The sequence below is a fragment of the Ciconia boyciana genome, chromosome 7 (genome assembly GCF_034638445.1).
Source record: "Ciconia boyciana chromosome 7, ASM3463844v1, whole genome shotgun sequence".
NCBI lineage: Eukaryota > Metazoa > Chordata > Aves > Ciconiiformes > Ciconiidae > Ciconia > Ciconia boyciana.
In genome coordinates, this window is record NC_132940.1 from 61,685,469 (window position 1) to 61,697,708 (window position 12,240).

Sequence of the window (12,240 nt, forward strand, 5' to 3'; positions counted from 1 at the left end):
TCTCCAGCAGAGGAGGTATCTCCTCACCTTCCAACTGTCCCTGTCAGTGTGGGAAGGATCTGAAGCCCCGGAGGTCCATGCAGCACCATCTGACAGTGCCCCTCTGTTTTGTGCTCCCACAGCAACCCGGACCTGAGGAGGACGGAGCCCATCGTGGAGAGCCCGCTGCAGAGGACCAGCAGCGGCAGCTCCTCCAGCTCCAGCACTCCCAGCTCCCAGCCCAGCTCCCAGGGCGGGTCCCAGCCCGGCTCCCAGGCTGGCTCCAGCGAGCGCAACAGAGTCAGAGGTGAGGTTCTCGAAAACATCCCATAGCACCGGGCGTGCTTTCTGAGGCTTGTTTGATAAGCAGGAAGGGCAAGAGGTCTGTGATCTCATGTATGTTTTTTAAAAAATTAAAAAACCAAAGGATTCGTCATTTCTGATGTACTTCTGGGACCAGCTGGCCTCCTTGCAAACAGAGATGCCAACACTCCCTTCTGCCTGGATGCTGATGTAGGATGCCCACGGCAGCATGTGCTGCTCCTGCACTCTACTGAAGCATTGCAGTGCCAAGTAACTTATACAAAAGGAGATGGGGGTTATGCTGTAGGGTAAAAAAAAAAAAAAAAGAATACCAGCATGCTTCCTATCTTCGTTGGCTCAAGCTCACTTCTGTGATGGTTTCTTTGGGATTGTGTTTCACTTTGGGTAGGTATCTCTTTTTTACCTTTTTTTTTTTTTTTTTTTTTGAGCTTCATCTTCATCTTCGTGCAAAGCCTGCGATGGGAGCAGAGGAGTGAATTAGCCCATAAGAAGCTTTCTCTAAAATGCTTGCACCAGGCAGCTGTGCTTACACTGGGTTTATGTTCCTAGCTGAATTGTTTCCTCTCATCTTAGAGCCACTCTTAAAGATATTCCATTCTCCTGTTTTAATCGTAGTAGGAGTTGCTAAAGCACATACAGCCCATACATCTGCATTTCTGGCACAGCCCCGCAGTATAAATCCCCAAGGCTGAAGTGCATTAAAACAAATGCCGCCTCCATCCTTTGAATTTTTTATGACTTGGCTGTAAGATGACGTGTCTGTTGTTGAAATCATCACTTCTCTAGGTAGTCAATAAAAGCAGTTTATCACCAATTGTCCTTTTTGGTTTGGTTTTGTTTTCTACTAATGAGGAATCCTGTGACAAATAATGTCCTAGCAATGTCAGATGCTGCAGAGCTTTTAATTTATCACATGCCCTGCTCTTTTGCAGAGTTAATTTGTTTCTTTAGTAGAAAAAAGGGCAGTCACACTGCGAGAAGGCTGTCAGTGGAGGCTGCGCTGGATTATGGTTTCTGTCGCTCTGTGGAGGGACACTCCATATAGTCAAGTAGAGAGGAGCAGGAGGTTTTTTCGAGACAACAAAAGAAAAATGCAGTGGAATTTATTAGTTGGACAAAAATTGCCTATTTACAGGGCACCCAGTCCTGAGTCTGGGACGTCCTTGTCTGCTTTCACCACCTTCTTCCTACGCTTCATGGGCAAATAGCTGGGGAAGGGGCTGCCAGTGCCCCGGCGCAAGGGGGAGGACGATGAAGCCCCCCACGCCCACCCGTCCAGGCGATGGGATGCAGCCACGGCTTTCAGCAATGTTTTAATTCCCACTCTCTCTGCTTGCCTTTCACCCAGGGAACGCCAAGCCCGAAGGGTCCCCTGTGCTCTCCCATGAGCCCGCCAAGGTAAAGCAGGAAGACAACAGGGACGTGACGCGACCGAGCCGACCCGCTGTGAGTCTTAAATTATTTCCCGTGGGAACGTTGTCAGCCGACTTGGCCACGTTTCCCTTCGGTGCAGTAGCACAACCGCGGGGACCCCAAAAAAGTGGCTAGTACCATTGCTCCTCCAGCGGAGAGACTGGAAAGCGGCGGTATGGCAAGAACCTGTGGGAGATTTGAATGCTTAAGAGAGTGCATGAGTTTTTATCAGGAGCCCAAGTCTAGGGGAAAGCACTTAAGCCTGTGTTTTCACGTGAAGCAGATGCTTAAGGGCTTTGCTAGCTTGGGCGCGGTGGTTGCCAATGGCACATTGTTGTGTTCCGTGCTGCATGTCCCCCCGCAGCAGCCCGGCGGAGGGATGCTCTGCTTGGGAAGGCTGGGCGACTGGCCCCCGACAGCCTTCACAGCTTAAAACCAAACCTGGTAGTGGTTTCTGTACACTCCCGTTTTATTATTCTGAGCAAAATCTCATCCGAAGTGTTTCCTCCTGGTTTAATGCTGTTGACATTTGTATTTTAAAACTGCAGAGTCAGCCTAATAACAAAATGAATTTCCATTGCTTCTCTTTTTTTAATGTGTATTAATGTTTTGTTGATGTTGGTTTTTTTCTCTACACTCCACAGCGTTGAGCTAACAATTCTAATTTTATTTCTAACCTGCTTGCCCTTCCTCTGGCTTTTTCCTGTCCCGATCTGTTTCCTCTGATGCTGATTATTCTTCCTTTACCCACAGAGCTATAAGAAAGCTATAGATGAGGTTAGTGATATCTTTTCTCAGTGGGTCATGCCTATGCAAGGTTGACTAGTTAGTGCTTAATACCGAACCGGGTTTTCTTGGTGCTGACATTGAAAAAGGTGGCGATACAATCTTGGGTCAGATGGGAGACAGAACGATTGCGTTTCGGCGTAGGGAGCCTGCCCGCGGGGAGGGGAGCGGCGCTGCCGGTGTGTTCTGCTCAGCCGTGGGCTGCCTGAAACCCGCTGGCCAGACCACTTGCATGGAGGCTGTGGCAAGAAGCACCCCAACTTCATGCGCGGAGCAAAGGGTGCTGCCGTTGTTCGGCGTACTTGAAAGAGAAGGAGCGAGAGCGGAGGTTTCTCGTGCCGGTGGAGGTGGTCCAGGCAGCCTGCACCGCTCACCACATTCTGCTCTCAGCTGCAGCCCCCAGCCACCCACTGATTTCAGTGGGGCCATCGAGCGCTATTTGAAATGCGTTTTAAGCCTAATTTGAACGAAGGTGCTTGGCAAATAAAGGAAAACAGAGTAGTCGAATACAATGGGTAATTCATTCTCATGGACCAGACCATCAGCTGTAAAGCCAGAGTCAACGGAGCCGTCTTGGATGTTGATGGGCAATGCTAGTCTTCATCCATCCTCTTAAAAAAATAAGTCCTGAATTACCCCTTTTTCACCATATGATAATATTTTTAAAGTGTGTGCATCTGGTGGTGGTGAATGTTTAAATGTTCATGGGAAGAGACCAAACATTCCTGATTTAGCATTTAACTTGCCTCACACATGCATTGCTGGGCACACACTGTTCATACTGGTAACTGCGGGGCTGTAAGGGAAAGCACCAGTATCGGCAGCCTCTCCTGCAGCCTCTTTCCTCTAAAAATAGAAGATCTGAAAGAAGGAAGATGTGCTGGGTAGTTAAGTTGTACTCTCAGATAAAACATGAGCAATGCATTTTGTTTAATGAGGTGCTTTTGTTAAGGAAAAAGCACATAAATCAGTGTCTAAATAGAGGCAGCGTGTGTGTGCTGAATTCAAGTTCAATGAGCTATGTGATTTTGGAAACCAATCTGACTTGATTCCAGCAAATATTAAATCTCAAGAAGTCTTTGTAATTAAAAGTAATTAAAGAGCAGTGATACTGCTAACTTAAGTATTATGTCACCCTCAGTAATAACATTTCAAACACACGTGGAACTACAGAGCACTTTCTTTCTAGTTGTCAGATTGTTTTTGGTCCAAGAGCAACTCAGTGAAGCCGTTTAATCCTACAAAGTGCTCATTACTTAGACAAAATGATAACATCAAAGAATTAACCATCCCGAGGCAAAGCTTTAACTAGGAAATACGAGTTATCTGATGATATTGTCTGGGATCATTATGGCTGTTATAACTTCCAAATTAGTTACTAAAAACTAATTAAGCTGATTTTTAAAATACTTGACTATCTTCTAGTGATGACCAAAGAAGGCTGATAGGGTGCCTTGAAGCACGTTAGAAATGGAAGGTGCAAAAAAGAAGTAATTTTCACGGTCCCTCGCTGTGATAGAGAAGGGTTTAGTGCTAGTCCTGCACTGCAGGAATTTCAGCTGCAATTTTAAGAGGCTCTTACGCAGTCCTAAAGCCCTTTTTAAAGTCGAGAAAGCTCTAATCCAACTCAAAGGCAAGTGCTCAATAAAGAGTGTATTTTATACTCTAAATGGAAAGCATTGTTAAGCTGTTCAAATTTTCATTGAGTCTTACTTAGGAAAAGAAACAATCATATCATAGAAGCTGCTGCAGCACTAATTAAAATAATTTGTTGTCATGACTGCAGATTTGACTGCATTTCAATCCCAAATATGTTGTCGTTGAAAATAAACTCTTGTAATACCACATTCTCTCTTTAACCAGGCTAAAGAGCCTTTCTTTAAAGGTACGGAGAGCATTTGGATTTGGAGAGGGATATGTAATACCCATCAGAGGTACCTGCTGGGAAGCAGGGATTGATTCTTTTGGTAAAAAACTAGCTTTTTTTGGAAAGCTGATATTTACGGGTCTGATGCAAAGCCCTCTGGTGTCCATGGGAGCCTCTGCTCTACGTCAGAGGCCGGGCAGGGCAGGCAGGGCAGACCTGGGAGCAGAATGTGCGGCTGTCCACCCATGGGAGCCCGCCGGGAGGTGTGGGTCCCAATAACCGAATTACAAATTGCTTGCAAAATATTCCTGCTTCACGATTAAAAATATAAACTGGGTTTGCATCTCAGCCATAGAAGTTTTCCATCGTTCTCTTCACGTGTCGACGGGATAGATTTTAAGAGCTCCCTTTGCAACCGTAATTAATATTGCCGTAGTCGCCCTGCTGGAACGGTAAACTGGAAATGCAGTAAATGAGAGTATGGCCGTAAGACAATTGTGGAATTTAAGTTTCTTTCTCCCTAATCCTTTATCTCTGACCGAATGCACTGATGCCTACCTCGGTCACTAATATAGGGAGAAATGGTAAGACTGACAATTGCGATGCTTTGTTCGTCATGTGCATGTCTTGTGCAACAGAGTTCTCTAACCCATTCTAATTCGAGCTCTCATGCTTTTCTGCCCTACTGCTTCCCCCTGCATTGCTATAAAAGCATGTAAGATAACAAAAAGTCTCTTTTCTACACGGTGCCTGCCATGTTCCTTGTTTTGAAATAGCAGTGTCTATTTTATATGACTGTCGGGTCTGAGGCCTCATCAAAGTCATGGTAAACTGAAAAATTATTACTAGGCTTTGGGACTGCTCCTATCTTTTTTTCTTGTTTCAAGGCTTTTTTTTTTTTTTTTTTGCCCTTAGCTTGTAGGCTGCCACATTTCACATAGAGTGCTTAATGGGTCCCGCTGAGGGATTTTATTTTTTTTTGTGATCGTGTGGCTGACTCAGAGCTGTGGCTCCAAAGTCTGGCTGAGCTGGGCGCTTCTCCTCGTGCTCCTCCTCGGCAGCCGCCCGACGGCGGAGGCTCACCACGGAAGCAGCTCTTGACGTGGGGATTGCACCACTCCATGGGAGATGCTGTCATTGCTTCCTTCCCAGATGCATTTATTACAGAATAAATACAATTACGGGGTCTCTTTGAGAAGTTTGAAAGAAGAGAAAGCCCTGCAGGAGAAATTCTCTGAGCCAATCTTTGAAGTGACTTTGTTTTCCAGTTTACTATGATGGTGACTGAACTTCACCTTTTCCAACAAATATAATTTTGTCGTGTATATACATATAAGTGTGTGTATATATATGCACATACACGTTCCAAACAGAAAAAGAAGAAGTTGGCTATTGATTTTTCAGTGAGCGTAAATCAGTTTTGTTTTGTTTAATAAATGCTACATGCTACAAACATTGTCTTATGTTCGTCTCATGTTTGTAACGACTCTGTAAAGCTATTTCTTGTTGCTCGTGCTGTTAGCATTGGCTTTTGAAGAAATGTATGTGACAGTCTCCTCGCTTTAAATATAATCACCATCGCTTTCTTGTTTTCTCGCCCCCATCCCCTTTAGGATCTGACGGCCTTAGCCAAAGAGTTGAGGGAGCTGCGCATCGAAGAAACCAATCGGCCCCTGAAGAAGGTGACGGACTACTCCTCCTCCAGCGAGGAGTCGGAAAGCAGCGAGGAGGAGGAGGAGGATGGGGAAAACGAGACGCATGATGGGACCGTGCCTGTCAGTGACATCCCACGGCTTATGTAAGAAGCAATTCCTTTTGGGGGGCAAACCATGAAAGCGCGGTGTGTCACGGTCTGGAGGAGCCATAGCTGTGATACGGGACGTGTCCAAAGCGCGTCGGTGTTTGGTGGCTGGCACTGGGAACGGCGACATGGTTGCAAGGGATAATTTACTCCAATGGGTCTTTTTCCTGGTCCAAACTAGAGATATTTAGTGGGGAAAACTGAATTATTTCCACTGCACATTCAGTGAACTTGGATTCCAAGCTGATGGACCTGTTCCTGCTGACGAGCAAGGTGGGTTTTTGGGCAGAGTGGATGTGCCTGACTTCATCCACACCGTGGGTCCTGCCCACAGGGTTGGCGTGTTAAAGCTCTGCTCTTCCTGCTCTTGAGCCTGGTCTTGCCCCAAATCAAGCCATGCAGAAGCACAGTACTTGGTGGCCTGCCCAGTGCCAACTGTTAGAGCCAGGATAATAATCCCGAATCTTTGTCTTTGATTTTTGCCCTTGGCTCAGTCACTGTGCAGGCAGCAAAACGTGGTGGGCTAAAACGTTGAAACTAAAAAGTCAGCAGACTATACTATTGCGTCCCCATTATAAATCATGGGACACTTGTACTTTTGAATATCTCTAGGTGAGGGAGGAGGGCAGCATAGCTTCAACACACAGAAAACAGCTGTCATCATGCAGAGTGAGCTCGTGGAGCATCCCTACCCAGGCTCCCTACCCAGGGCTTTGCAGCACTAGCATTGCAGGGGCGTTTCTGGGGCTCTCCGCCTGGCAGTGGGGTCTCACTCCTGCCCCTTTGAATTCGCAGAGGAGTTGTGGGAAGGCGTTAGGAGATTATTTGCATTTTAATCAGTTCATTTCCATTCTTCCTGCTAAATGAATTATTAGTCGATACAGGTGTACCTGGCTTCATCGTGGTGGGGTGTGGAGCAGCAGGGAAGCCCTCCGGGTGGGAAGGAGACACGGGGGGTCCATGTTATGCAGAGTGCCAAGCTCCTGGGTTGGAGCTTCCTTCCAGCAGAAGAAGACAAATCAGAGCTCTTGGAATTTGTTGGAGAAAGTCAGGAGATGGAGGGATGGCTATGAATACGCAGCAGTTGGATTGGCAGTCACGCGTGCAAGAAGCAGCCTCAGGCTGCTCGCAGAAGGGGAGTTTAATCAGGAGTGGTTAATCTGTGCTGACATCCTTCCACCAAACACCTTGTGTTGGACACAGCACTTTTCAGTGGATAACATATCTCACTGAATGCTTTGCAGTCAGAAGTGTCGGACGACAGGCATGGCGGTGAGATGGATGCCCCAAACCCACTGCCAGCCGAACGCTGCTTGCTCCGTAACGTCCTGTCCATGAACGTGCCCCCGAGACTGAACCTTGAGGTGCAAACCAGTGAGGTGGCAGGAGCTCTGTCCCTGTCTAAGCCTTCATGGGTATCTGCAGGCATGGCTGCGCTGCTGTGTGTCTGGGGAAGAAGAAAGCGAATGCTTGGCCTTACACCCTTATTTCACAAAAGGAACCTTAACTCAAGTTCAGACCAGATGTAGTTGGGCATTTTTCTATCAAAGCTTTGTTTTTCCTATGTTCAGTGTTTTTCCATTAGAAAATGGGGCCGAGAGAGATCATCTCTTCTTCCCCTGCACCTTCCGAGTGATCTTTGTATAATCCAATTTTAAACTTCCCTGGGCATCCTCCCTGAGCACTGGGCTGCTCTTCATTCCACCTCTGTCCAGGTCTCTCCTGCTGTGGGACAAGCCCAAGCTTTGTGTCCCAGTGGACAGGAGGAACCATTTACTCCTACCATCTCTACAGATACCTTTTCTACATCTGAGGACTATGATGACTCCCTTCACCTCCCTCTTCTCTGGGCTGTACAAGCCCAGCTCTTGCTTATTGTCCAGGGATTTCTTGCAGGGTGACAATGAAATTTGGGACCTTGGGGCTACCACAGCCATTCATTCACTCGCTGTATGGTCTTACAATTAACACAACCTCCTTTGCCTCTGGTTTCTTATTTCTAAAACTGGAATAATTGTGTCATTTTCCCATCCTTTGGCGGTGTTGAAACGCTAATGGTAGGAAGGAGGTGTGAGCCCTCATGTGAAAGGTACGTCAGAAGTATGGCATGCTGTTGTTTGGAGTGCTTTGGTGATGCCTGTCCAGTCGTACGTTTGGTACGATGCAGGCAAGGACCCATCATCGAGCCAGTCCCACCTTGGGGTCCCTGGGGCTCACATCTCGCGTTGGACCAGTAACCCCCTTGATTAATGCAAGCTTGTTCTGGCTTTTCACATTGCCAGGCTCCCTTGTGAGCCTCTGGGCGTTGACAGGTAGGTGTGCATGGGGATGACATGTTAAAGAGTGTTAAAGAGTGAATTACTTCATATTGATGGAAAGCAACCAGTCTGTGTGGCTTTTAAGTGCAAAGCAACAGGTCTCATCAGCAACATCTTCATAACCACCATTGACATTTTTCTGGCGCACAGGCAGAGCTGGGTAATCCACACGCACTTTGTCATTTGCTTTTGGATTCGCTGGAATTATATTTAAGCAGCTGGTCTGCTAAGAACGTAATAATAAAGTAACGGTGGCTCCTCACCACCTGCGACATCCACTCTCAGGCAGTCCTAATATTTAATGTGTTTGAGAATAAATTCCAGTCTCTTTCTTGACGTAGGAGCACAGAAATAGACTCAAGGCAAAATCATGGGTTAGGGCTACATTTTCACCTGGGAAACAGCAGAGAGCTACAGGACATAACCTGTACTCCTGCCTGCACCTCCTCCAAACCCTATCCCCTCCCCTGTTGTCTTTTGTCATCAGATGCTCTGATGCACTGTCCCCTTTTCAGGGGTTGAGATGGGGAATAAAGGGAATGAAATTTTTTATTTTCTTAAGTAGAAAAAATGATGAGCGGGACTGCAACTCCTCATTACCTGTTCGGCAGTGCTCCTCTCAGGGCACCTTGGGACGAGAAAGGCCCTTCTCTTTGGTCTCCGTGCTCTATCTGTGGTGTATCAACCTGACCCTGCTGCTGTATTTGTGACAACATAAATAATTTCCCTGTACATTTAAGTGGATATATTTTCTAATTTTTCTTCCTGTGAGATATAAAGCCTTACCCTTATTGAAATAGTACTGTATTAGAGGATTTTTCATCTAGTTTAGCAAAGGAAATATTCATCATTAATGCTTTTCCGTTCTGTCCTCAGACCAACAGGAATTCCTGGAAGCAATGAGCCGTACAACCTGGGAATGGTGACAACCCACGGGCTAGAGACTTCCCATGCAGATACGTTTAGCAATATTTCAAGGGAAGGGACTTTAATGGTGAGGGAGGTAAGTTGTAAAACAAATATTTCCATGGAGCATCTTCAGGAGGTTTTGCCCATGTAAGCACAAAAACTAACAGTGCTGTGTGTCCGGAACACAAAATGACTGAGTAAATTGTGCTCGTTAGCACTCTCATTAATACAATTTACACTCAGAGCAAATGTGACAAGTGCAAATGTTTCTCAGAACTACAAACAGCAGTGAATAGTAATGCCAGGGCACGGCGGGGAGGATGCTCATACAAATGACTCTACTGTAATCCCACAATAACTCCAGGCAACAGAAGTTATCTTCAGTTTACGGCGTTTAGTTCCTTCACTTGGGAACCTGGCCCAAAGTTTCCCCTCTTCTTCCCAACCTTTGCCACTGTGTAACTGTCAGAGCCGTGCGGTGTTTGTAGAGCATTTGAAGGCTTTTACCAGGGGCTGGTCCTGCTCTGGGACAGCCAAGCCCCCCTCCCCACCAGCCAGCCATCCTGCACTTGCCCAGCAAGCCGGCTTTGGGGGGCACTGGGCATCCCACACGGATGCGAGCCTCCATCCCCGGCTCCGGCGTCGTGGAGGTAAGGCTGCAGTGGGAGCAACCCTAATGGATGGTACTGCAGGAGTGAGGCAGAGGAGACACGTTCGGTTGGCTGTGGAAGATCTCCCCCAGTGTTTCTCGGTTTCCCAGTTGCTAGAACATGCTGGTGATGCTGCTGGAAATGCAGATGGGTAGCAGATCTCCTGGCTGAGGGGGCAGGAGGCTCTGGCAGTTAGTAAAACAAGGGAGACGCTCTCCTGCTGGCATGTAAAGGAGGTGGATGGGAGAGAAGGAGGGAGGGGAGGTTGGAGTCAGCAATCATAAAGGAGGAATGTTTAGATCAAATGCAGACTAGGCTTGAGCAGCATTTTAATTCTCAGTTCCATTTATATAAAATATTCATGTATGAAGGGAAAAAAAATGAACGCAACTTTGAAAGAAAGGAAGGAGTTAGCAAAAGAAGGCGCAACTTATTTTCTGCCTTCTTCTGTGAGTTTTGGAGCTGGGCAGCAATGCACAGCCCACCTAACCCCTCACTGGCGTGGAGCTGTTCAGAGCACGGATCCCCGCAGCCCGGGCAGCCCTCTGCGCATCCTTGTAGCAGGGATGGTGATGCGGCTGAGCAGGAGAACAAGTCACTGCTGTAACAGGCAGCCATTTCTGAAATGAGCTTGGTGTTAAGCATCTCAACTGCAAAACACATGCTACACCAGCAAGGCTGTTTGACAAAACAGTGACGCAAAAGGGTTTAAAAGCCACGGGTGAGACAAGCAGCTGGGAAACCCTTTTGGGAGGAGGGAGCGTGATAAGAAACCCAAACTGCAGCCTCGTGCTGGGTGCTTACTGTTTGCTCCCCACCACTGCTGCAGCCATCGGAGGACGGACTCAGTGGGCTTTGGGCAAAGGGCTTTTCGCTCTTTGGTGGGACAGCAAGGTGGTTGAAGGTGATGGTAATGAGTGAGCAAAAGATAAATGTTCTCAGGACTGGTCAGAAACTTGGTGAGTCTGTTCAGAGGGAGTTTTCCACTAATCCCAGTAAATGGGCAAGTCTCTGTAATGATCTCATTGATGTGCTCCAGGTAGGTGGGATTCATCAAAATGGCAAATATCTCAAAACGATAGGCAGGGGAGGGGAAAACTTCCCAACAACTGTCTTGCACAAGGTGGGGATGGAGAGAAAGGGGAACCCTGGGGAAGCCCTGACAACCTTGTGCACAGAGCAAGATGCCAGTCATTCTGCCGATGCCGCCACTGTTCACTGCTGTTTTGGGTTACAGAAACATGCGACGGGGGCTGTGTTGGCATTTGCAGTCAGGCTACTCGCTGCCGTAGCTGTGCAAAGCCGTAAGGCTAATGCTGATCGAGGGGTCAGATTCTGCTGTCACCGTGGCCGGTGTCTGCGTGGGAGGAGAGCTGGCCATGGGCTTTGCACCCATGGTGGCAAGAGCAGAATCTGCCCTACGTTCCTTGTCTCAAAATGACGGTGATCAGGCTTCTCTCGCTGTAACGTGGCTAATGACTCTGTATTGACTTTGTGATTAATCCTGTCTTTATTTCTCCTGGGGTGGGGGGTTGGTTTGCTGCTTGCCAGATTGCATGGGGATGGAAACAGAGAGGGTCCTTCTCCTGCGCTTGCTCTGGGAACTGGGGGACTGCCAACGACTTTGTTTTGTTTGGGTTTTTTTCTCTTCTTTTTCCTCTTTTTTTCCCCCCCTTCTCTTTCTTCCTCATGCCTTGTGTCTCTGCAGACCTCTGGTGAAAAAAAGCGTTCTGGCCACGCAGCCAGCAATGGCTTTGCAGGTCACATCAATCTACCTGACCTGGTGCAGCAAAGCCACTCGCCTGCGGGCACGCCGACCGAGGCCCTGGGGCGAGTCTCCACGCATGCACAGGACATGGACTCGGTGCCTGAAGTAGGTGGTGGGGGGCTCCTCTTTCTCCTTTGCATCGCTTTAAACAAGTATTAACATCTCTGCCCCATGAAGGGGCTTTCCTGCTTTCCTCCCTGGCTTTCTTGGCTCTTCTCTCTCTGTTTCTGGTCCATGTGGGTGAGTGTAGTGGAAATAGAAGGGAATCTGATGGGTTATTGCTATGGCTGATGGTAGAAATTTATATTAGGTCTTCTCTCAAGCCCACCAGCTGGAGTTTTGGTGGTGATGGCTTGAATGCTGCCAGCTGATGTGAAAGTCCCCAGTTGGGGTTTTTTTTGCACTTGGAAATACGAGAAAATTAT

General features: G+C 47.5%; 1 protein-coding gene across 5 annotated transcripts in view; it reads left to right on the plus strand.

Moving 5' to 3' along the window:
* The window catches only part of TNIK (TRAF2 and NCK interacting kinase), a 167,502-nt gene that overhangs the window by 141,447 nt on the left and 13,815 nt on the right, over positions 1-12,240 (plus strand). For 4 of the 5 annotated variants that reach the window (XR_012043487.1, XM_072868177.1, XM_072868176.1 and 1 more), the window contains 5 exons: positions 123-286; positions 1,652-1,749; positions 5,983-6,167; positions 9,365-9,491; positions 11,756-11,920. Coding sequence is in view for 4 of the 5 variants with exons in the window: in XM_072868177.1 (XP_072724278.1) it covers positions 123-286; positions 1,652-1,749; positions 5,983-6,167; positions 9,365-9,491; positions 11,756-11,920 (739 nt within the window). In the remaining variant the exon portion in view is untranslated. The remainder of the gene's footprint in view (positions 1-122; positions 287-1,651; positions 1,750-5,982; positions 6,168-9,364; positions 9,492-11,755; positions 11,921-12,240) is intronic. The other variant, XM_072868179.1, reaches the window with a different exon arrangement.